This window comes from Formica exsecta, unplaced genomic scaffold (genome assembly GCF_003651465.1).
Source record: "Formica exsecta isolate Colony F162 unplaced genomic scaffold, ASM365146v1 scaffold451, whole genome shotgun sequence".
Classification (NCBI taxonomy): Eukaryota; Metazoa; Arthropoda; class Insecta; order Hymenoptera; family Formicidae; genus Formica; species Formica exsecta.
In genome coordinates, this window is record NW_021851748.1 from 9,423 (window position 1) to 33,339 (window position 23,917).

The 23,917-nt window shown below is 32.5% G+C and overlaps 8 protein-coding genes across 13 annotated transcripts; 3 read left to right on the forward strand and 5 right to left on the reverse strand.

Moving 5' to 3' along the window:
* The first annotated feature begins 2,803 nt into the window (after positions 1-2,803).
* Positions 2,804-4,995, forward strand: LOC115240808 (diphosphoinositol polyphosphate phosphohydrolase 1). 2 transcript variants are annotated; one of them, XM_029816176.1, is made up of 3 exons: positions 2,804-3,460; positions 3,668-3,838; positions 4,114-4,995. In XM_029816176.1, the coding sequence occupies exons 1-3, from the start codon at positions 3,314-3,316 to the stop codon at positions 4,408-4,410; spliced, it is 615 nt and encodes a 204-aa protein (XP_029672036.1). In that variant the 5' UTR covers positions 2,804-3,313; the 3' UTR covers positions 4,411-4,995. The 2 variants fall into 2 exon arrangements, with proteins under 2 accessions (XP_029672036.1, XP_029672037.1); XM_029816177.1 differs by having other exon boundaries at positions 2,815-3,460; positions 3,668-3,823.
* A 415-nt stretch (positions 4,996-5,410) lies between these two features.
* On the forward strand, positions 5,411-8,379 carry LOC115240840 (glutamate-rich WD repeat-containing protein 1). Of its 4 annotated transcripts, none has more exons than XM_029816235.1 (5): positions 5,411-5,562; positions 5,852-6,280; positions 7,012-7,069; positions 7,158-7,559; positions 7,644-8,379. In XM_029816235.1, the coding sequence occupies exons 2-5, from the start codon at positions 5,866-5,868 to the stop codon at positions 8,131-8,133; spliced, it is 1,365 nt and encodes a 454-aa protein (XP_029672095.1). In that variant the 5' UTR covers positions 5,411-5,562; positions 5,852-5,865; the 3' UTR covers positions 8,134-8,379. The 4 variants fall into 4 exon arrangements, with proteins under 4 accessions (XP_029672095.1, XP_029672094.1, XP_029672091.1 ...); XM_029816234.1 differs by having other exon boundaries at positions 5,412-5,562; positions 5,833-6,280; XM_029816231.1 differs by having other exon boundaries at positions 5,420-5,562; positions 5,814-6,280.
* Positions 8,380-11,285, reverse strand: LOC115240839 (mismatch repair endonuclease PMS2). Its single transcript, XM_029816230.1, has 5 exons — positions 10,898-11,285; positions 10,646-10,805; positions 9,273-10,474; positions 8,861-9,110; positions 8,380-8,711 (listed from the first exon to the last, which is right to left on the reverse strand). Exons 1-5 carry the CDS (start codon positions 10,982-10,984, stop codon positions 8,386-8,388), a joined length of 2,025 nt encoding a protein of 674 aa, XP_029672090.1. The 5' UTR covers positions 10,985-11,285; the 3' UTR covers positions 8,380-8,385.
* A 177-nt stretch (positions 11,286-11,462) lies between these two features.
* LOC115240841 (NADH dehydrogenase [ubiquinone] flavoprotein 2, mitochondrial) lies at positions 11,463-13,041 on the reverse strand. The gene is made up of 4 exons (XM_029816236.1): positions 12,852-13,041; positions 12,331-12,393; positions 11,800-12,258; positions 11,463-11,718 (listed from the first exon to the last, which is right to left on the reverse strand). The coding sequence occupies exons 1-4, from the start codon at positions 12,885-12,887 to the stop codon at positions 11,545-11,547; spliced, it is 732 nt and encodes a 243-aa protein (XP_029672096.1). The 5' UTR covers positions 12,888-13,041; the 3' UTR covers positions 11,463-11,544.
* A 63-nt stretch (positions 13,042-13,104) lies between these two features.
* Positions 13,105-13,861, forward strand: LOC115240843 (N-alpha-acetyltransferase 38, NatC auxiliary subunit). Its single transcript, XM_029816238.1, is given in 2 exon segments — positions 13,105-13,345; positions 13,384-13,861. Coding segments are annotated over 2 exon segments (318 nt in total). The 5' UTR covers positions 13,105-13,241; the 3' UTR covers positions 13,598-13,861.
* Positions 13,862-14,149: 288 nt separating this feature from the next.
* LOC115240842 lies at positions 14,150-15,893 on the reverse strand. The gene is made up of 4 exons (XM_029816237.1): positions 15,407-15,893; positions 15,109-15,311; positions 14,860-14,983; positions 14,150-14,468 (listed from the first exon to the last, which is right to left on the reverse strand). The coding sequence occupies exons 1-4, from the start codon at positions 15,458-15,460 to the stop codon at positions 14,241-14,243; spliced, it is 609 nt and encodes a 202-aa protein (XP_029672097.1). The 5' UTR covers positions 15,461-15,893; the 3' UTR covers positions 14,150-14,240.
* A 498-nt stretch (positions 15,894-16,391) lies between these two features.
* Positions 16,392-21,795, reverse strand: LOC115240837 (hypoxia up-regulated protein 1). Of its 2 annotated transcripts, none has more exons than XM_029816229.1 (9): positions 21,608-21,795; positions 21,269-21,406; positions 20,157-21,117; positions 19,775-20,037; positions 19,543-19,676; positions 19,242-19,435; positions 18,324-18,612; positions 17,679-18,108; positions 16,392-17,551 (listed from the first exon to the last, which is right to left on the reverse strand). In XM_029816229.1, the coding sequence occupies exons 2-9, from the start codon at positions 21,404-21,406 to the stop codon at positions 17,162-17,164; spliced, it is 2,799 nt and encodes a 932-aa protein (XP_029672089.1). In that variant the 5' UTR covers positions 21,608-21,795; the 3' UTR covers positions 16,392-17,161. The 2 variants fall into 2 exon arrangements, with proteins under 2 accessions (XP_029672089.1, XP_029672088.1); XM_029816228.1 differs by having other exon boundaries at positions 19,197-19,435; positions 21,608-21,794.
* Positions 21,796-22,182: 387 nt separating this feature from the next.
* On the reverse strand, positions 22,183-23,796 carry LOC115240804 (transmembrane protein 50A). Its single transcript, XM_029816172.1, has 4 exons — positions 23,562-23,796; positions 23,297-23,403; positions 23,045-23,205; positions 22,183-22,964 (listed from the first exon to the last, which is right to left on the reverse strand). Exons 1-4 carry the CDS (start codon positions 23,658-23,660, stop codon positions 22,858-22,860), a joined length of 474 nt encoding a protein of 157 aa, XP_029672032.1. The 5' UTR covers positions 23,661-23,796; the 3' UTR covers positions 22,183-22,857.
* Positions 23,797-23,917: the final 121 nt, after the last annotated feature.

A 23,917-nucleotide genomic window follows, 5' to 3' on the forward strand; every position in this document is an offset into this window, starting at 1 on the left:
ATTTATATTTATATGTATATGTACATATATATGTATGTATGTACCTTTTTTAAGCTACGAGAGGTAAGTGATCGTAGAGACGATAGGTCCGGTTTCGTAAAGAAATAAAAAAAAGAGGAAGAAAAAAAAACACATGTAAAGAACTCGGAATAAAATTATGAGAACATCAATAAAATAGCGATAACATGTTGCAAGGAAGTTTTCTTTGCATTTCGTTATACTGATTGAAGCGTGGATTGTTTCGCGACTTGTCATTTATCGATTTTACGATATGTAAGGTTTGCGCGCCGATTATATACAAAGACAGAATGCGAGAAAGAAAATCGAGGGTAACGCGCAGTGAGACGAGGAGAAACGCAAATAGATCGCGTATCTTATAGCACGCACGACAGGTTCACGGGAAGAAGAGGGAACCATACATTGTATGTATGTACATGTAGCACGTGTGTCGCCTCTCTCTCGTTCCTGTGGTGGTATTCCGTATTGTGTTAAATGAATCTGTTCGTCTTATAATTATTGTTGTATCTTCTTGTATTTTTTTTCTGTATTAAAAAATAAAAAAGGTATATATTTTGAGGCTTGAAAGAATAAGGTAAGCGGGAACAAACCAAATGCAAGAAGTGCAGCTGAAACGAAAAGTCCATAATAATTCATCTGTCGGAGTCTTATTAAAAAAAAGAAAAAATCTGACCAAATAATAACAAATTCATGCGAGATTTTATTTTTCCATTACTCGAGATACGCAAAGTACGTGTCCCAGAGCCATCGCAGTTTCTTTTAACAAAAATTTTAGATGTTTGATATATACATAAATTATATAAAATTGTACTAAAGTAAATGCCATTTAAAATTATTTATAAAACAGATTTCATCAATTTTTTTCCTCAAATTGCTAGAAATGTCTAGCTTTCTATTATTCAATTATATACAGGGTGTCCTACTAAAAATGGTTACCCCCTTTTAGTTTAAAAGATAAAAGGAGGTGACCACTTTTGATGGGACATCCTATGTGCGGACATTTTTTATCGAATAAAATCAATTGAAGAATCTGTAAAAAAAAGACATTTGATTTTTGGGACATCTTGATGCCAATTCAATATCATATAATTATATATTTTTTTAAGATGTACAGTACGGAATTCCTCTACCCAAAAGGGCTCTATAACAATGACGATCTGATCACATTATTACAAATAAAATAAATCGCGAGAGCCCAAAAGTGCGTAGCTTAGCTCCGTAAAATACAGAAATCGCGAAAGGCGGAGGAAGCCTAAACTCGCAGGATTGTAATTGTCGATATACAGGTTGTATTGAAACATTTGTAACATGTATAAAACACTATATTGACTTAAATATATAGTTTATAAGCTATATGTTCGCGCGCGCGCGATTTACACAATATAATTTTAGGAGCTGCTTTTTTATGTGCGAACAACAGCACGATGAATCGTGCCTATCGCGATAAATTACGGGTAAATATTTTGGACAATTGTAATATACACGAGATGATAAGTCCGTACATATGCTCCGTACAATTAAGTTTTGGCTAAGCTAACGTCGATTTTTTTTCTTATCTTCGAAATTGGATCAAACATAATTTTTTTACATTTTTCGTATTGAATTTAATTAAAATTATATTTAGGGTAAAATTTTCTTATAATTTATAAAAGAATAAAACTTGATCATTTATTCGCACATATAATTCGAAGATAAACGCGAAAATCCCTTAATTTTAAGTTTTAATTATTAATATTCCGAGAATTTTATTTAGACACTTCTATTTTAATTTGATTAAAAATTCTTGCTACATTTTACTCGTTATGTAAATATGTATAAGATATTACATATCTCATATATTTAGGTGAATCATATTGTGTAGAAATGTTTTTTATCTAATAGCCTTTCCTTATCGACTGTCATGGAAAACTCAATCCGACTTTCTTTCGACCTGTCTTTACATATGTGATTCAGCAGCATGAAAGGATGACTATACCCACTGTAAGTGCATCTAAGGCTAACATAAATTATGAATAGCACGATTATTTTAACTTAAAACTTAGCTTCTATTACTTTTTCCAAATCAATCATTATATCGACATTAAATCGATATCAATGCGATATAATCGATCGATCTCTATAAAATTTGAAAATATAATTAATTTATAGTTTTATTAAAAACTGAAAGGTTTTTTTTATCAAATAACTTTAATGGGATAAATATATATACACTTATATACTTGTTGATTAACAAAAATCCAAAATTATTTTTCTCGATTGATTAATTTAATATTGTATGAGCAGACAAGCCCAATAATCAGACAATATTTTTGAAAATATTCTTAAAAATTTTTGAAAACATTAAATGGGTTAAAACCCCTCTTAATCATTAAAAAAATGTTTATATTAACATTTGCTATTTCAAACGAATATTTCATGTAAAATAAATAATCAAATTACAAGTTTAGTATTGAAGAAAAATCGTTTTGAATGATTTTTTTACAGTAACCAGAATTTAAATTTGTGGTTTAATTATCATATTGGAACGATATATATATATATATATACATTTTATAATGTGTTCTCTTATATTTGAAACTAAGCACTTTTGAATCTAGACATTCATGCATCATGACCGTCTGACATGTCGGTTAAAATAAAATCCAAAATGATTTTATTAATTTTCTAATACTGGTGTATACACAATTTCTTTCTCTCTCTGTGATTTTACTTTTTAATTCTGTATTTATTTTTTCCATAGATATATATATCTATACGTTTGTGGCTCAGAAGTGTGCATCTCCCACTTTTTCGTGAATAGGAATAAGGAATATGTAATTAGCTATCGGCGATTTCGCTTCTTATCGCATCCTATGTGCAAGGCTCAAGGAAACGCATAGGGAATAGGGATTGAATTGGCTGCGACGCGGCGCAGTGGTGAGGGCTGACCGGTGGTTGGTCGATGGCGGCTTGGGAAGATTTTTGAGGTTATACCAAGGATATTGTCCGGCGAGGATCGGGTTTCTAATCGCGGGTTATACGCGCGGGCGACCATAGGTCGGCACTTCGGCAGACACGTTTCGTCGTCGCGAGCGAAGAGACGTGGTATCCCAGACGTGGTCTCGAGTGACGCACAGCCGCAGCCAGTTGCAGCGACAACAGCAGCAGCAAACCCCCCTCGTTGACGTGAATTCGGCATTCACGTTCGTTATACGTACGGCAAAGTGGACTCGATGTCGATAATATGTCGGCTACAAACGACATTAGGACGACGCGGATGCACAGGATGGCCCGTCGGGCCGTTTGACGATTATTTATGAATTCACGGAGGGGTCTGAAAAGAAGGTGTCCACGGTACAACAACATGGTGAAGGAGAAGGCGAATTCGATCCGCATCTACGATTCCGAGGGCTACAGACGTAGAGCTGCCTGCATCTGCGTCAAAAACGATCTCGAGGACGAGGTAAGCCAGCCAGCAGATGGCAGCTCCCGATATTTTTGCCGGCACGTGTCCCTCGTGTTCTCGAGAGCCAATTGTTTTTTTTTCTCGCAAAAGACAGCCGATTCTCTCGATCAGCTGATCGAGCTGGACTTATCACCAAGACGAATCAAGCGCGAATTCTTTTTCATAGTTTTTCACATCGTTATTCTTTTTCCCTGTGAATTGCAGGTACTATTAGTTACATCTAGTCGAAGACCCGACAGTTGGATAGTACCAGGCGGCGGTGTGGAACCTGAGGAGGAACCATCTGTCACGGCTCTTCGCGAGGTCCGGGAAGAGGCTGGCGTTCTAGGACAATTAGGCCGTTGCCTTGGAACATTTGAGGTTATAACCCATGATGTATGCCATGCAAACAGATGTTCCGTTATGCTCTATCAATGGGAGCTTTTCAGCAAGAAACACAAAATCATATGATTAGCTGTCAAATAGAAAAACTTTAGGGTCTTTAAAAATTCTCTATTTAATAGCCAATTGTGTGACATTGGGTCTATCTGTGTTTTCTTGCTGAAAAACTCTCTTTTGTTACATGCGCTGCGTTTTATGCATCGATCATGTATCGTAATCTTCTGTCGCGTTCGATACGTTGCCTGAAACACGCCGATCTCCCTTTACAGAACACAGAACACAAACACAGAACGGAAGTGTGGGTTATGCGAGTGACCGAGGAATTGCCAGAGTGGGAGGACTCGCGTGCTATCGGTCGGAAGAGAAAATGGTTCACCATACCGGAGGCCCTGCTGCAACTTGGCCAGCACAAGCCCGTCCAGCGCTCTTACTTGCACAGCCTCCACAATACTAATCCTCGACATAATCCCACCTCTCAGCTGTCCAACCATTCGCACTCCACGATGGCATCTATCGAGCTAATGAATAACTCTAGTAACAATTCACGTTTAAGTGAACACAGCTAATATCGTCGTGAATCATCCATTTCTATCGAAAATTCTATCGCCATGAAGTCTCGCTGTTACTCCTCCTTTCTCCCCTTAAGGGAATTTCACGGTAACAATTTACTCTCTGCTGTGTTTTATACATATAAATTTATATTACCTACGCTTATCTTTATTATCATGATATTATTCTTAGGTTAATTATTATTATTATTATTATTGTATTATGTTTACTTATATAGATTGTTGATGATAAATTGTTTCATAAAGAAACACTTTCTTTTTTGTAGACAGGTTCTCATTTCTGATGTGATTTTTTATCGAATGTGCGAGAAGAATAATTAAGTCAATGGTTTCATTATTATATTTAGTGTTTGTGCCTAATATATACGTAGAATGTCATACACATGATCCTTTTCCATGCATCGCATAGCCTGGCTCCAACACAGTTGTGCGAATATCTTGGTAACTTTTTCTACATTTTCTCAAGAGGCGAAGAGAGAAAAAGTTATGTACTTGTTAGCATACGGATGATAAATTATGTACTTTGTATATTAACTTCTTGAATAAATTTTGTAATGATTTCTGCAAAGTATATAAAGAAAATGCGCGCACACAAAAATATTGCTTTGTACCCTTTGCCCGATAAAAATATCAAAGTATTGCTATTTGAGTTATTTTATATATAATACTTATATAATTATATAATGTAACATAAAGTTTATATAGATTGATGAGAGTTTTCGTTTTTTTTTATTAAAAAAACGTGCGAAAAACGAAATTACTTTCCCACCAATGCAATATAATTTTCACTTTAAATGAAATAAGTACAAATAGAACAAACGTTTATTTTTTTAATTCATTTTTGCACTTTGTTATATTTATTTATTTTTTTAAAGCTATATATATACACCCCCTCTCCCCTCTAGTCTAAACGGATAATTTTAGGGTGCGTTCGGAAATCCTACTTGTAGGGTAGAGTAGTTTTACCTCATGAGTAGGATTTTCGAACGCACCCTTATACGGGCATACGGGCAATGACGAGTGACGAGCATGCGCGAATAAGCGAATTCTCACGTGGTTGTAGTTTGATATATAATGCTGTTTTTTCTTTAATTTCGTGTCTAAGAAAGAAATAATATTGATAATAGATTCGTCGTGATATTTCTTCAGGTGAGTACATGTTTAATTTCGTTAAATATATTTAACTAATTATAATATTTATATTACTATAATTTATATTTTATAATCGACACTCTGTTAGGTTGGAATATATATTTTATATACGTATTTATATGTATTTTTATATATATTTTATATATATTTATTTTTTTACATTAGCATTTTCAACAGAATAAACGAATTATTTCAAGTATTTTATTAAGGAATTAAAATATTAGGAATTATAAAATTCACCCTTATAGTTAACATTGTCTATCCGAGATGCCTGTCTATTCCGAAGATATACCCGAGGAAATGGAGGAAGAACCGATGGAGGGTGTCGCGAATGAAGATGAGAGCAGTGAGAGCAGTGATGACGAATCCATGGAAAACACGAACGAGAATCAGAAGGAGACTGAATCGAAGGTGTACCTTCCAGGACAGACCTTGGAAGAGGGAGAGGAACTTGTTGCCGATAAGTCGGCGTACAGATTATTGCATCACGCACAATCTGGTGCACCATGTCTCAGCTTCGACATAATACCAGATGATTTAGGTAACTGCAGGGAGAGCTATCCTTTGACCATGTATATAGTTGCTGGGACACAAGCTGCCAAGACGCACGTCAATAATCTTCTTGTCATGAAAATGTCCAATTTACATGGTACTAGGCAGAGCTCTGAAGATTCAGAAAGCGAATCGAGTGATTCGGAAGATGAGAATGACGAACATAGACCCTTCAGGTGAGTACATGTTTAATTTTGTTAAATATATTTAACTAATTATAATATTTATATTACTATAATTTATATTTTATAATCGACACTCTGTTAGGTTAGAATATATATTTTATATACGTATTTATATGTATTTTTATATATATTTTATATATATTTATTTTTTTACATTAGCATTTTCAACAGAATAAACGAATTATTTCAAGTATTTTATTAAGGAATTAAAATATTAGGAATTATAAAATTCACCCTTATAGTTAACATTGTCTATCCGAGATGCCTGTCTATTCCGAAGATATACCCGAGGAAATGGAGGAAGAACCGATGGAGGGTGTCGCGAATGAAGATGAGAGCAGTGAGAGCAGTGATGACGAATCCATGGAAAACACGAACGAGAATCAGAAGGAGACTGAATCGAAGGTGTACCTTCCAGGACAGACCTTGGAAGAGGGAGAGGAACTTGTTGCCGATAAGTCGGCGTACAGATTATTGCATCACGCACAATCTGGCGCACCATGTCTCAGCTTCGACATAATACCAGATGATTTAGGTAACTGCAGGGAGAGCTATCCTTTGACCATGTATATAGTTGCTGGGACACAAGCTGCCAAGACGCACGTCAATAATCTTCTTGTCATGAAAATGTCCAATTTACATGGTACTAGGCAGAGCTCTGAAGATTCAGAAAGCGAATCGAGTGATTCGGAAGATGAGAATGACGAACATAGACCAGTTATGAATGTTGCACCTATAAGACACCACGGATGTGTTAACAGAGTGAGGTATTTCAGATAGAAAAGTATTTTTTGACAAAGACTTGTGAGAAAGATACATATTTAGAGACATTTTCATAATTTGTAACTTTTGTAGATGTACAAAACTTGGTGAAACAAAACTAGCTGCTAGTTGGAGCGAATTGGGACGTGTAAATATTTGGAATTTGCAAGAGCAGTTAAATGCAGTTGAAAATCCCAGCTTATTAACTGCATATCGTAACAAGTGTGACAAAACAGATGGAGGTATTAGGCCATTGTATACATTCAAAGGCCATCTCTCTGAAGGGTTCGGTCTCGATTGGAGCTGTACAGAAGCGGGCACTCTAGCATCTGGCGATTGCAAAGGTAACATACACATATGGCGAATTGACAGTACCGGTGCATTCTGGCATGTAGACCAAAGGCCGTACAATTCGCATGCCCCGCACAGTGTGGAAGATTTGCAATGGTCACCAAATGAAAAGAATGTACTGGCATCATGTTCAGTAGATAAAAGGTATATATATTCCTTCTATATTTCTGATATATTTTCTATATCTTGTAAATTATATCATAAAGATTAATTTGTTTCTTATAACAGCATAAAAATTTGGGACACTCGAGCGAGTCCACAGAATGCGTGCATGTTGACGGCGTCTGGCACTCATGCAGCCGATATCAATGTTATCTCGTGGAATCCGAAAGAGAGTCAGTTTATTATATCAGGCGGAGACGACGGGCTGCTTTGTGTATGGGATTTACGACAGTTTGGAGCTAATGGTGCAAGCCCAGTCGCTACTTTCAAACAACATATCGCGCCAGTTACCAGTGTGGAATGGCATCCAACAGAAGCCACGGTGTTTGCTTCCGGAGGAGCCGACGATGTAGTCACACAATGGGATTTGTCAGTGGAAGTAGATCATACAGAAGAACCACAAGACAATGAATTGGCCAAGTTGCCGCCGCAACTGTTATTCATACATCAAGGTCAGTCGGATATCAAAGAATTACACTGGCACCCGCAATGTCCAGGAACTATGATATCGACTGCACATTCAGGTTTCAACATATTCCGTACAATTAGCATATAAATGAATATTTCTTTAGAATAACAGAAAAATATTTATATAAAAACTTTGGCAATATATTATGTAAAATATATCTATATAAATTTCCTTTTCTTAATCAGTTTTTTTCTTCAAATAGATTTATTTTATCTAATTTTTTAATTGTAATAATCAAAATTTTGTATGCAGATTTGGATAAAAGTTACGGAATTATTCGTTTGTGTGTTTAAATATTGTTTTTGTAAAATATATATTTATGAAAACATTATAGATTACTCATTTATTTATTAATAATAACGACAATAGGTGTCTTATGGTGGGCCTACCGTGCGGACAATTCCATGGATTTTGCATTTGTGTCATTTGCATTATCAACTTGTGCATTTCACTGGTGTTTAGAGCTGTGCCGATCATTACCGCACTTCGACACGCTCTGGACGCCAGCATTTGTCTAACCCGACTAGGACGATATATATGCTTCTCTTTATTTTCATTACCTGCTTCTCTTATGAGAAATACTAATTCCTCTATATCCTCTTGACCAAATTGCCAATTACCACTAACAGGCATTCCTACTAATTCTATTTTCTTGCCAGGTTCAGCTAAAACAATTATTACAGTAAATTTCAGAGAAAGAGAGAGAGTAAAATGGCAATAACATTTAATCAACATAACATTTTACATTTCATTAATTTTTTCACAGTAGAATAAATCGAATTAGTTATAAATTTTCGTATATGTGTGTGTGTACCTTGCTCGTTGATATTGAAGGTAAATCCATTATCCTCAAACGTTTGTTGATGCTCTATGAGTATCGTTTCGTTCAATGTGGAGAAATTCAGTGGCTTTGGCATGATGAGCTTTTGGGTTTTCAATTTCGTTTCGTTACTGAGCTTCTCGAAACGAAATTTTTCGTCAGTAGCATGCTGATCAATGATAAATAAATCGTTCTCTAAACGTGCTATTATAAAACCGAGATTAAACTGGCCTATTACTTCCATCTATAAAAAATTTTTAAGTTCAAAACACAAATGTACAATGCGTTTTTTTTAAATATTAATATATAGTATATATATATTTACATATATATTATTTATAACTGTACATTAATTAATTATGCAGTAAAAATTTGTTTAAAAATTGTATGTATATATGTTACTAACTTTGCCAAACGAATCTTTTGTCAATTCTCTTTGCAATTCCTTTTCAGCTTCATCTTGATTGGCCTCCATTTGTATTCTATATTTTATTCTTTTTTCTGTATTAACAGATGTTTGAATAATATTTTCTTTTTCTTTTTCTTTTAGTTTTTCTTTGATCATTGTAAAACTTATCACCATTTCTACATCTATAGGTTCTTTCATTGATTTAATGTTGGTCTGAATATAATCATTTTTCGCTGTATGCGATATTGAAGGTGATACTTGCAATCTTTTTGCTGGCGGATGAGCATAGTTCGATGAAACTGTCCTTTTCAAACCAAACTTTAACTCCGTTAAAGGCTTGGCTGTAAAATTTCCTTGCAATTTATCCCATTTTGCTGTTAAACTAAATTTTAATGTTGCTAATATGAGACGTTCTTGCGTGAAAAATATCGTCCTCTTGTCGGGAGTAACATTAACATCGGCGCATTGCCGATTTAATTTTATATTTAGAAAAACAAACGGATATTGCTTATTATTATACTTGTGATACACATTGTTCACCAGTTTGCTGACTTTCGTGAGATCGCACGGCCGACCGTTCACGTAAAAAAATTGTCGATCGGGCGAGGAACGTCCGATCGCGTGATCACAAGTGCTCACATAACATTCCCAGTCGAAGTCTATTGTAATGTCGTTAGGCAAATTATATTCTTGCAATGTTGTTTCTTCTGGAGGTTGTAATTCAAGTTTAATTATCCCATCTAAAGACTTTTTGCCAAACACCGAATTTATATTATCCAACACGCTGTCTGTGTTTCTTGTGGCTACTATAAAATGAGGTGATTTGCTTGCTATCAGATTGGAACACGCAATCTTGATATTGGTAGAAACTAAACAGTAACTGTACAAGACTTGGATTGTGCGTGCATATTCCTTCTTCAGATTTTTCTGAAACTCTTTTGCTCTCACAGGTAGATTTTTGAATATATTCCTTATATGCACTGTGGTTCCCTTTTCTCTAGCGCATGGCTCCTTTTTCGTAAGCACGCCATTTTTATCAAATTCCAATTTGAAGCCATGCTCGCTGGTCGAATGCCTAGTGACAATACTCAATTCAGACAAGGCACATAATGAACTCAATGCTTCGCCACGAAAACCAAATGTATTTACTTCAGTTAAGTCTGTAAATTCCCGCAACTTTGACGTATGATGTTTCAAGCCTGTGAGTAAAGAAAAAGAAAGAAAAATTATTTTTTATTACTTTAAGAATTATTTTCCACTAAATAGAAGACACTAAAGTTTCCCAAACAAAATATTTTGTAATTTTTGTTTATATGTGAGAATTTAAAAGAATTTTTATTATTAACCATTATTTTAATCAACAGACTTACCTAAGCCTTCAAAATCTTGTTCCAAAACACCACTACCGTTATCACTAACACTAATACAGGTTTTACCATAGTCAATAAGTTTAACATCAATCACCGTGGCATTGCTGTCCAAACTATTCTCCACTAATTCCTTGACAGCGATTGCGAGATCGAGTACTACCTAGCGAGATATTTATATAATATGATTCCAGTTTATTATATGACAAGAAAAAAATTGTTTTTTAACAAATTTGTTTACAAACTTAACCTTACCTGACCGGAGCAAATATGATGAATAGTTTTTTTATTTATAGCTTCTATCTTTTTCGACTTTTCCGTTGTTGCGACAGGTTCATCCATCGTTTCGTTCTTTTACTTTACATAATATTCAAATCAACGTCAATAATTCTAACAATTTTTATATAGTATTCCTGTGCCGTTGTTCGATACGTATTTACCGGCATAACCTTTCTCAATTGCTGGATAAACGTAGGTATATTTATGTGCACTAATATATTTTTTTATGCCAATAAAATTTCTTGAATAAGCGATTCTAATTTTTTTATCATGTTTCTTAATAATAAATGATATATGAACTCTCACGCGACAAACACAGCTTGTATTCACTATTTGCTTCCAAGATTCACCTAAACCCACTTTTTTATGAGAATAGAAACACGATATTTAACTATATTGAATTTTATATGAGAAAAAGAATTATGGCAAATTTAAATACTTTTAGATATAAAAAGATTTCGTTTATAATATAAAAAAAATATATAAAAGTGACTTATATCAAAATATATTTTTCAATATATATAAATAATAAATATATATATATATTTTGATATATTGTTTATTGATAACTTTTTTTTACATTCGTTAATGTATATATTGTAGACCTACTAAAAACAAATATTTTACAAGTCGGATCTAACTCCAAATCCAGGACCTGGTGGTGGAGATGTTAATGATGTAAGTCCACCTGCAGGATCAGCCGCAAATCTCGGAGAATTCTGTGGACCTGGTGGAGGTCTTTCGCCTTTCTTAAGAGCATTTATTACAGTTGTTGCAGTCTCTGGAGTCAAGTCCTCCTATGAAAAAGAATACGAAAATAGATATTCCATTACTGTTAAATTTATTGCGCTTATATTTAAAAATATAATTATACGCACATAATAATCATCGTTTACTTGGAACATCGGAGCATTGGCGCAAGCACCGAGACACTCCACTTCCGAAATCGTGAACAGTTTGTCCGCGGATGTGCCGCCGATTTCGCAATTCGTAGCCGTTGTCACAGCCTTCACTATCGAATCAGAGTCTCTCAACCAACACGGTGTACAAGTGCAGATCTGTACGTGATACTTGCCCATGGGCTTGCGATTAAACATTGTGTAGAATGTCGCTACCTCGTACACTCTCATATGCGGCACCTCCAATATCTCTGCGACTTTGTGCATGGCGGAAATCGGTAGCCAGCCGTGTTGCCGCTGCGCCAGGTCCAACAGAGGTATCATGGCACCACGTTTGTGACCTTCGGGATATATCGAGAGAATAGCTTTGATCCGCTTCTTATTTGCTTCATTGAATTCGAATGGTATATTAGGATTGTCATGTTCACTATCTCTATGCTAAAATTGGAATGCAATGTAATATTCTGTGTGTGAGTGAAATTTTTATTATTATTATTTATTATTACATACACTAAACAGCTGATCTGATGTGCGATTCACTGTTGTTTGCACTCCTCTAATATTTCTTGGAGCCTATGAAAAATGAAATTACTCTTAAATACGATCATGTGATTGAGTAAGGAATTAAGTGACAGATGTCAAATGGACAAAGAGAGAGAGAGAAGACTCTCTCTCTCTCTCTCTTATCAGGTTTTAAATAATATTTTTATCCTTTACTTATTCTGGTATAAACTTACAAAATTAAATTTAAAAGGGATAAAAATGTTTAAAAAATATTCTATTTAAATAAAATTATGTGTATTTTATATATCGAATAAAATATAGAGACTATTATTTTTCATGCGTGTATAAAAATATTAAATTTAATTTACAAAGTTTTCACGACAAAAAACAAATTGTCTAATTTTACGGAGTCGTTTTACACAAATTAAGGATAAAAGATTATATAAGGTATTTGAGGTTATAAGAGAAAAAAAAAAAATTCCGATGAATATGTAAAAATAATGAAGTCTCCGCAAATGATCACTCACGAGGAGCCCGCAAGCTCGACGTAGGGACGTCAACATGTCAATAGTTGACAACGGCAGGCAAAACAAGAAAATTCTTGTTCACAACACCAAACGTCACTCGTTGTTTTCTGCTACATTCATGAGAAAGCAGATGCACAGAGAAGGTAACCAATAATGTGACTTTTTATGAGATGGGCGCCATGTTGCTGTAGAAATTCATGTGGATAGGCCAATAGTGAGCAAATCAAAATAAATTTGAATCATATATATAATCGCGAGAAAAAGTATAAATTAATTTTGTGTGAAGAGAATGCAATTTATCTAATATACTTATATATGTATGTATATATATATATATATATATTTGAGAAAAAATTTAAATATTTGTAAATAAAAATAAAGAAGAGTGCAATGAGTGCAAGTATGAAAGAGACAATGCATAATTTGAGTAATATCGTGAACAACGAGCATATTCATGGAAATTTAGAGGTAATTCCGTAAATTCTATCTTTTAGTCTTTTATTAATATTTTTAATCTTTTATTATATTTTTTACAGAAATTAAGAAGTTGGCTTAATCGACATTTACGAATTGAAATGACTGATGGAAGAGTCTTAAGAGGAGCGTTTTTATGTACTGATCGCGATGCCAATGTCATCCTTGGCTCGTGCACTGAATTTCTGTCTACAGAACATACAGAAGCAAGAGTTTTAGGCTTGGTAATGGTGCCTGGTCGACACATTGTTTCAATACATCTTGATATTTAAAATGGCGCGCTGCTCTTATAAGACTGTAAATATATAATCCACTATATATGCTTATTTATTATTTACTAATATAGATATTATATGAATATATTATATTTGCCTTTTTAAAAACTTAATTTTTGCAACATTAGTTAGGCAAAAAATAAAAGATAAATACTGCTGTTAATTGTTAATACTGTTAATTACTGAACCATCAAATATAACAAACATACTTGTATTATTTGATTAATTTCATTTCAAAAATATAAAAAAATTATAAATAATGCAAAAAAATTCTCTTTATTATAATTTTTCAGTATATAATTAGACTAAAATGGAATAGCAAAGCATATTTTAGTTATTTTTATCATAAAAATATCATAAATCCTAAACGAAAAATATATGAGGACAATTAATCTCTAGTGCACCAAATATCTTTAATTTAATAACTGCATCTTCATCTGAAAAATAGATAACAACAAGAATTGAGATAATTGAATGTGAGATCAAATAACCATGTACAGTACATCTTAATAAATATGATAGGAAGATGTTTTATTAATACAAGCAATCTACTATATGACACAAATTTTTAATTTTTCTTTTATAAAGTTAAACATAGAACACATTCCTGAAATCGAAAATCATTCCCTAGAAAAATGTACTATTGTTTTTCGGTTCTTTCCTTACTGCCTTCAATACACTGCCCCTGCATACGCCAGTATGCGTGTTCCAACTGTTTATTACTGTCAGCTTCTGCTTTCACTTTACACTTTGCATCATCTATTCTTTGTAAAAGTGTGTTGCTTAAATTTTCCATATCGTATAAAGAACTTAGTTGATGGGCAGCTATTGCCATTTTGTACACATCTTCCATAGAATCAGATAATTTCTAATTAAAAAAGATTCACATTATATATAATTATGCATAATTTTTTTTATAATGCTTGTCAATATATTTTTACATGTTTGTATTTTGTGTGTATGTGTCGCGCGCGCGTGCATACGTTTATATGCTGTGATATCAAATTAGACAATATTATTTATATATGTTATAATATAAAAAAAATAAATTTTATTTGAAATTTTATTTAATTGCTTTAGAAGCCACTTTGCTTGGATATTAATGTATGGTTTAGAAATTATTGATTAAAACATGTCAAAATTAAGGTCATTGATAAGATGGCTTATAAAATAACCATCAGAAAGCTTTTACTATATAAAAAAAATATTTAAAATATTGTGTTAAGTAAAAATTACTATTTTAAACAATAGCATATTACCACAAGTTTTTCCTTTTTGTTGTACATTTCATTCCGTAGTTTTAAAATCAAATCCCAATGCTCATCATTTACATTGTATGTTAAAGTTTCTTCAAGAAGTGAAATAAGCTTGTTCAATAATGCTCTATAAAAGAATGAAATGAGTTTATCCAATAATATTTTACAGGGCCACGATAAATGTTATAGCACAGAAATGTTATATCACAGAAAAGTCATTTTCACAGACTTATCTTTTATCTTTTTATTTACCTATATTCAATACTCAGATCTGTTATTGCCATAAAAGTAACAGTTAATGTCTGTGTTGCACTATTAACAGCATCCAATATAGATTGTTTTATCATATACTCGTGAGTTAGCTTTTTCATGTCTAGTGGTTCAAATTGTATTTTCTTATTTGTACTGGGCTTATCAGAAGAAGTACAATAGGTGAATAATATACTTGATGTATACTGTGTATCAAAACAAACAAAAAATTTATTGATTTTTGCAATGCAAGAAAATAATAGTTGAAATATTAAATAACAATTATAACAAATATTCTTACCATGGCAGGACTAATATTTTTTAATAATTTTCCAAGAATTTGACGCCTTGACATATTTGTTGATAATATATAATTAATTTTATGTAGATAGTCGGAACCACTATCTCCTTAATATTGGAATCGAATGACCTCTGACAACTTTTTTACTCTTAATTATACTTTTAGTCTTTTCTCGATCCAAACAGTTTAACATATATATATATGATATAAAATGAGAATGTCATTGCGCGCGTAAAAAGAAACCGGTTCGTGAACGACAGAAGATTCTAGCCTAACCTCATTCTCTCTCTCTTGTCAAAATCAGATGTTAGCGGGCAATAGTGGGAGAGAAGTACAAGAATAAATATTAAATTCATAAAGATTTAGCTAATTAAAAATTGAAAAATTGAAAAAATACAAAGATTTAAGTATTAACACTTAATCGTTCTTTTCCTTTCAATATTGAGCATATATTTTATTTTAAAAATCTTGTTTTACTTTCATAAATAAAATATTTGTTACGGAAAATCTTTAAAAATTGTATGATAAAAAAAAAATTTTTTTTGATCTCTAATAAAAGTATATAACATGTCATATGATAACACACACAATATTAAACATATATATTTAAGAAAAATAAGACACAGAGGATAACAGTGTATTTTGTTTGATAGTGCATTTTTTATACTACACAATAATGTTTAATATATTTTTTATTTTTTTTTTATCCAAATTAATAAATACCACAAGAATAACATTCAAAATTACACAATTCTTTATTGGAATGATAAGAATTTGTTGAATTAGGAATGCCTAATTTTTTATTATCAGAGAGTTTCTCTAGACATTAAAAAAGAGAGAGATAGAAAGAAAAGAGACGAAAAAGCAATCTTATCATGATCATATATAAATAAAAATTTATTATTTAGATGATAAATTTTTATCTATATGCTCTCCACAGCAAATTTTTAATATAAAATATAATTAATATCATATATTAGTACTATAATATTAGCGTTTATAAATAACAAAAAAGAGAAAGGAGACTTATGCATGTGAACCTTCACTTATGAGAAAGAATAATACAATTTAATATAGAATACAGAGTACATAGGAGTAAGTTAAGTTTCTCTGAAAAGTACTTGAATGCAAGCATATAAAACTATATATACTACAAGAAAAGAATATTATTCCTTAGGAAATATATGCAAAAAAATTGTTTTTTCATTATTCGTATTTTTACTAACAAATATGTAGTATGCCTTATATTATAACTCTGTATGTGATAATATATAAAAGATATACTTGCAGCAAAAGACATTTCATATGCAAGCTCGAAAATTTATGTTAAGGATTGTAAGGATTTGAAGTAAATTTTTCACTGGCCTATACTCTCTTTTGTTCGTAATAAATTAATAAATTGTAACAAATTTCGTATCAAATAAATTAGATATTTGAATCTGTGTTATTGCTTGGCACTTGTATAACATAATTATCACGAACAGTCTCTGATAAAATTAATATTTTTCAATAACTTTTAATATAATGAATAGAACTGTGAATATCCTGGTATAAATACATATTATTAATTAAATGGGAGAAAACAACTTGTATTCACACCTCCGCAGAATGATTTATCCAACCACAGCAATGCATAAGAATTCCCGCTTTGATTTTAAATGCATTGAATGAAGATAATCTACAGAAATTGCCTAAATCGACAAATATCGTCGATCAACAAATAGAATCACACACTCTTTTTAAATAAATTATTTCTTATAGTTCTTGATGCATTTCTTCTGGAACTTGCTCCTCACTTAATCGTGGTTCCTCGCTTTCTGATAAAACTAATGGATCCTGTGTAGCGTCCCTTGTTTTCAGCATTGGTTCTTGTTGGTCTTCCGCATTATCTGATGCAGTTTGTTCATCAGTAAATTTGTCATTTTCAGTATCAGACATAGATTCTTCATTTTCTTCTGTTTTACTATCAGTTGTTTGATTCGCCACAGTTTCCTGTTTCGGTCTCCAAATCTTTACTTTATTCACAAGATATTTAATTTCTCTGTCAAGTAGCTCCATTTTATTTACAATATGGCGAACTTTATGTTTCACTGGTTCGTTTAACGAAGCTTTCGCAAAATATTTTAAAATTGTTTCGTAATAATCCTGAAAAGTATCGTTTTTTATATATATCATACATTAGTATTATAAAGATCGTTATTTTAAATATAATAACATAATGCATTATTAATTTAAAATGGAAATATGGTGGAAATATCAGTTACATAGTTACCTGCGTCTCGTTAATCGCTCTTTCTAACGTCTCGACTTCAACGGGCGTAATAATCTCAGTCGTTGAACTCAAGTTACGCATATTCTCTAAGAATGTTTTACTGCCATTAAGTAATGAAACCATTCCTTTCAGAACTTCTGGACGGTCTCGGTGCTCAGAAACTCTCTCATAGACGTCGTTGGTTAGCTTTTGCAATTTCATTAATTTCTCCTCGTATACTTCCGCGGTCGCGGTAAATCCATCCTCATATAACCACTCGGAGATCTCGGCGCAGGCTTCCCGGATTTCTTCGGCCTCCTTGTTAGTAGCTGCAACCGAATACTCTTCGGAATCGAGCTTCTGCTGCGCGTCGATTACATACGACTCGAGATTATTTAACGCGGTCTCTCGACGCACTTTTTCAGAATCATACACGTTCAAATGATGTATTCTAAAAAAAAAGCAATACATTTTTATCATTTTATCAAACTAATATAAATATAATTATGCCAAATATTAGATGATTTGAGCTTTCAAATGAAACAATATTAATTAATTATGTCAACTTGTATTGATATGATATATAACGCTTCAAAGATGTAATTTTTTATTTATATATCATACACAAATGTTGCGAATATATATAAAATATATTTTTGCTCTCACTTTTCTCGAACTTCTGTGAGTTTTTTGCCGGACAAGATTTGTGATCCTAGTTTGATCTCGTTTGAACTGATAGGTTCTTTGATTTGAATAATGGTAGATTTTTTTTCTTTATCGGCCTTCTCAGTCTTATTTGGAGCTTTATCTTCGTCCATTTTCGTCTCGTTTTTCTTCTTTTCCTTCTCCTCTGTGTCCTTTGAAGGCTCTGGAGATTCTGGTTCTTCATGTACTGGTTTTATATCCTCTTTCGGTGCTTCTTCCGTTTTTTCTGATGGTTCTTGCTCATGAGAACCTGAAAGATTTTATGATGTATCTTTTTCTATACTTGGATAATATATGAACAATGATTAAAATTTTTTGTGTCGCTGATACATAAATGCAAGACTTCTAAAAGTTCAATCTTAAATAATATTTAATAGAATAATGCACACATTTCATAAGTAAAAAATGTATGTATAAAATACAAGATCTGTTCTATCAAAATTTATATACATAAATTTTCAAAAAGTTATATTTACAGTGCATTTAATTATCAGCGCAACAATACAATCTGAACTTCATTCAATCATATTGTTATTTGTGCTTTTTATTATATATCTCTATTTTATACAAATCTTATTATCATAAAAATGCTTGCAAAAAATGATATCAAAATGAAATATGAGATAATATTTTTGCATTCTTGTTTTCATTACACATACAAATAATACAATAATTTTTTTGAAAAATAATAGTTCTTTAATATACACTAAGAGTATATAAAAAAGAACTATAATCGTGTAAATAGAACTATAATCGTGCAAATATAATCCAAATTGAAATCCATACATATAACAGAAATTAATAGCATCATTTTTTGCATTGCTCAGCACAAACCTGCAAAAAATTTACTAATAGTTGAGCCAAGTATTGAGAAAGTACCCTCTTCTTTGTCAACAACAGTGCTCAATTTTTCCGACACTAGTTCCACATTCAATAAATTCAGTATGCCACTATCATCCATATTAAAATGCACTTTGATTCCTTTACTTTCAGCACCTTCCTTAGCATGCTTTTCTAAAGCTTCAGTTACACCACTCAAGAATATAGTGGTTATTTTTGGATCTCCAATAGATCTGCAAGAAAATTTAAACACTATAGTTTTAAACATAACAATATCAATACTTGAAATATAATTTATTCCTAATATAAAAATAAATATGAAAACTATACAGATACTTACATTACTTCTATAGGAGGTAAATAATCTAATTCAGCGTAATTTGCGCGAAAATCGAAATCTTGTGTATGCTTATTAAATGTAATAATCTTCTTTTGTGGAAAAGGATTCATTTTTCCAAATAATGTCTTTTTTACCTGTACAAAAGGATAAATTTTGAAAAATATGTAATTTTATATAATATAGTTATTCAAAGAATTTTTTGAAATACGGTAAAAGATCATATAGCTTATACCTGTCTAATTTTGTTATCGGTATATCTATCAAAAGTGATTTGAATTGGAAATAGTATGGCATCTTTTGTGATAAATTTCTTGACTTTAAAACCCTGACTGAGATCAGCTGCTTTGTATGCGGCTCCTAAAGCAGCTGCTTCATCTGTATTTATATTCTTTGACAATTCTGTTTTTACATATTGGGACAATATTTCTTGTACTTTTGGCATACGAGTACCTGCTCCTACCAGTACAACATGTGATATAACATCCATTGTCAAAGCTGAAACAATTTTATATTTAGTGTTTACAAAAATATTTGGCTATTGCAAGAAAGAGAAAGAGAGAAAAAGAGAGAGAAAGAATCACAATTATATGTTCTACTTATAGAAGAATATTCACCTGAACTTTCTAAAGCAAGCTTCACAGGATTTGTTATACGTTCAAATAAATCGGCGCATATCTCCTCCAATTTTTCTCTCGTGACTTGAAATTTGAAGTCAATGTCATCTATTAAGCCTTCTATCTGGGCATAATGATCTGCATTGGCACTGAGTATAGTTTTGACGCGTCCAGCTTCTTTAAAGAGCTTTGCCATCGCTCTCGGACTCGTAAACACCGAATTTGGTGTCTTTTTTAGAGCATCAAATTCTTTTGCTAGATAATTCTGCAATCTAATTTGCATTTCTAGTCCGCCAAGTGTACGATCATATCCCACACCCAAAACATTAACGTGAGGATTCGTCTCGACAAAACCCCTCTCTTTCGTTTTCATGTTTTGATAGCTGACAATTGTTGCGGTACTGCTACTAGCTCCCATATCGTAAAACATAATGTAATGCGCAGAATCATTTATTTCAGTTCTGCCAAATACGCCGTAGTTCAAAGCAACCGCTGTATAGTCGTTTATGAGTTGTAATACTTTCAATCCGGCAAGTTCTGCCGCTTGAATCAAGGCTCTCCTCTCGGCCTGATTAAAGAATCCTGGCACGGTGATAACTGCCTCGTTTATCTTTTGCTGGGCTGAGGTTTCCGCGATCTCTTTGCCCTTGTGCAGTATTTGTGCGAGTAACTCTTCTGGAGTATATGTTGTATTTTCATTTAACTTAAACGCTATGGTTTCCCTCTGATCATCAGCAACAATATTGTAGTAAGGAAATCTCTTCAGATAAAGTTGTACTAGTGGATTGTCTATAGGCTTTCCTATAAGATCTAGGATGTAGGAAAAAGTGTTCTGGGGAAATCTCACTCCGACCACTTGAGCATCCTCGCCGAAAGATCTTTCCCCATCTCTGAACGCAATCGCAACTGGTGTTTTCCTCTTCGATTCCTTATTTAATGCTATTTCCATAGGAACACCAGGCTATAAAGTAAACAAGGAATTAAAAAAGGAATATAATTGATCTTTTAAATACAAAAGTATATCCAACATGTTCGATTAAGTTTTTTAATACATCAATCTATAAGTTAAATACAGAATCATTGTACAAATACGATTATTTCGATTTACGTACCGAAACAATAGCGACCTTCATCCATTCACTACCAAGGTCGATGCTCATAACAGCAACTTCTTCGCTAATACCGATGAAAGTAGCGATGATGAGTAAAGCTAACGACGCCATCGACACACTTCTCTGTGAAAACTCCATCTGGAAATGAAACGAATTCAAGATATACCTTTTTCAGCGAAAGAAATATTGTAAAAATTCAGAGATTCATTAACATATATTAATGCTGGATTGATACAAAAGGCAGAATCGAACTGTCAATTTTGATGATTTTGGTTATGAATACCGGCACCGTAAAATATGTCAATTGCAAAATAGTACAAATTAATGACGCGCACTCACCCTGCATCCACGTTTTGACGACACGTTACTCGAGGATGATTCTCAGCTGTATACCATTTAGAATATACGTACGTGTACTGCAACCTTTTCTTATAAATCAACAAAAGTCTAAAATCGTAATCTTTCTTCCGCCGCTCACCGTGAAACTTCGCTTCGCAGCACACCATGTGTCGGTGTGGCACATTGCGATTGGTAAAAAGGCGAGCGAGTGCTTGGCTCGCATTGGTCCGCGTTGGCAAATCGGAACCAATTCTCGCGCGATCTGCGCTGCTAATTTCCAAGTGTCGATGATGCGCGATATTAAAAAGTGCGTGAGTGTGTGTATGATGGCTATTTTCTAGCCCTTAAGGCATATCCACGAATGTGCATGAAGCCCGTATCAGACTATGCATTGAAGATTAAAATTTGACCCATCAGGAAATTTTTATTTTATTTTATTTTTTTTAGCTTCTTTTGTTCTGATCAGTCAAATTTCAATTTTTTATCTGCAATTTTCAATTTTTAATACATAGTCTGATAGTTTTAACTCCACCTCATACAATCAAGAATATAAAATAAAGAATGTTGCATTGTTGTGTTTTTATATATTAATACATAATAATTTAGTTTCTCTGTATGTACATTTATTTTGTATAGCTTTTGTATTGCTAACCGATATAGATAGATCTTTAGATTTATCGAAACTGAAAAATCGATAATAGATAAATTAAAAAATTAATACATTAATAAATTAATCATATTGAGAAAAAGATTTCACTATTCAATTTCAATTAAAAAACAGCGATGAGCTAATCTTCAATTATGTTTCAAAACATGTTCTATTTATTTAATTTCGAGATATCAGATAATTGAAATTATCTTTGTAAAAATTTCAAATGCAAGATATACATTCGCAACAAAATGAGAAAATATAAAATGAATACAAAGATTAAAAAATTTCTGATATGATCAAAGTTATTAGCAAAATATAACTAGCATGTAATTCTATCACACAGAAAAAGCTATAATCTAATCTTACTTTTTTAGATTATCATAAATCTCACATATACATATAACATGTAATCACTCTCAACTCCAATGAATATAAATAAAAATTATTATATAATATTTATAGCAATAGAGTGATGTTGTAGTTGAGTTGGATTTTATGTTCGAAGCAATACAGGGTATTAATTTCACGATTTTTTTCAGTCGAGTTTTGCGTCGTGTGCTTATAGTAGTAAAAATATTTTCAATCAACGGTATGTCTCTTAACCCCATTGATCCTCAGATCGACCAAATTTATATGTGAGTGAGCCCAAGAAAATAAACACATTTTGTAGGAACAATCCCACACCTGGCCAATGATGTTGTGCACCTATAAAAATATAATAGAACGTATTTCTTTTGGTATGACTATTTTACATGTAAGCAACACTTATATAAGACAGAAAATACCTGCAGCCACAAAATTAGCAAATAAAATCCAACAGGCTGCTATTACTGCTGCAAATCCCATAACAAATCCGATAAACAGCCAACTCCTTGCACCTCTTGCTCCTAAACAACCACCATTGTAAGCTTCTCCTCTTATCTGTGCATTTGTCACTGAATTGACCCTAAGAATATCAAATTATTTTTCCATAAGACGATAGTGTCATACCAAAATTTTAAAAATTTTACTAACAATATTATTGATCTATTACTTACATAAAAAGTGATATGGTACCAAACACTCCACATACATGATACGCATTTGCCATTTCCTCTGGATATTTTGCATGCGCATCTATTATAAACCACCATCCTACGAAAAACTAAAACAACACCAGTGAAATTTATATATCGACTGTGAAAAAAAAATAAAAAACACAGTGTATCTTTATATATATATGCTAACTAAATATGTATAATAAAGTAAATATTAAATGTGTAGATGTATATATACTACATAAACTTAAATATGTAGATTTACCAGTGTCCCTGCGAGCATAGAAACAAGCGCATTTCTTTTCTCGCCGCCCTCGAACCAAACGCAAGAAGGAACCTGCATGCTTTCGAAACAGGAGGTCATTTTATCGCTGTTTTTATTAGCGGAAACGCAAGGATATTGGATTCCGCGATTAGACAGCTAACCTTAAACACAATGACAGATATCAACATACAACAGCATGCATATAATATCAAGAAGTGCGAATCACGAAGTTTCGATGCAGATAGTAGCGCTAGTGACATAAAATAGCGATTAGCACATCTAGTTATTTTTTAGGACCAATGAAATTATAAATGTTCTAATAAATGAGCGATTTTACTAGAAAATTTATAATTTCA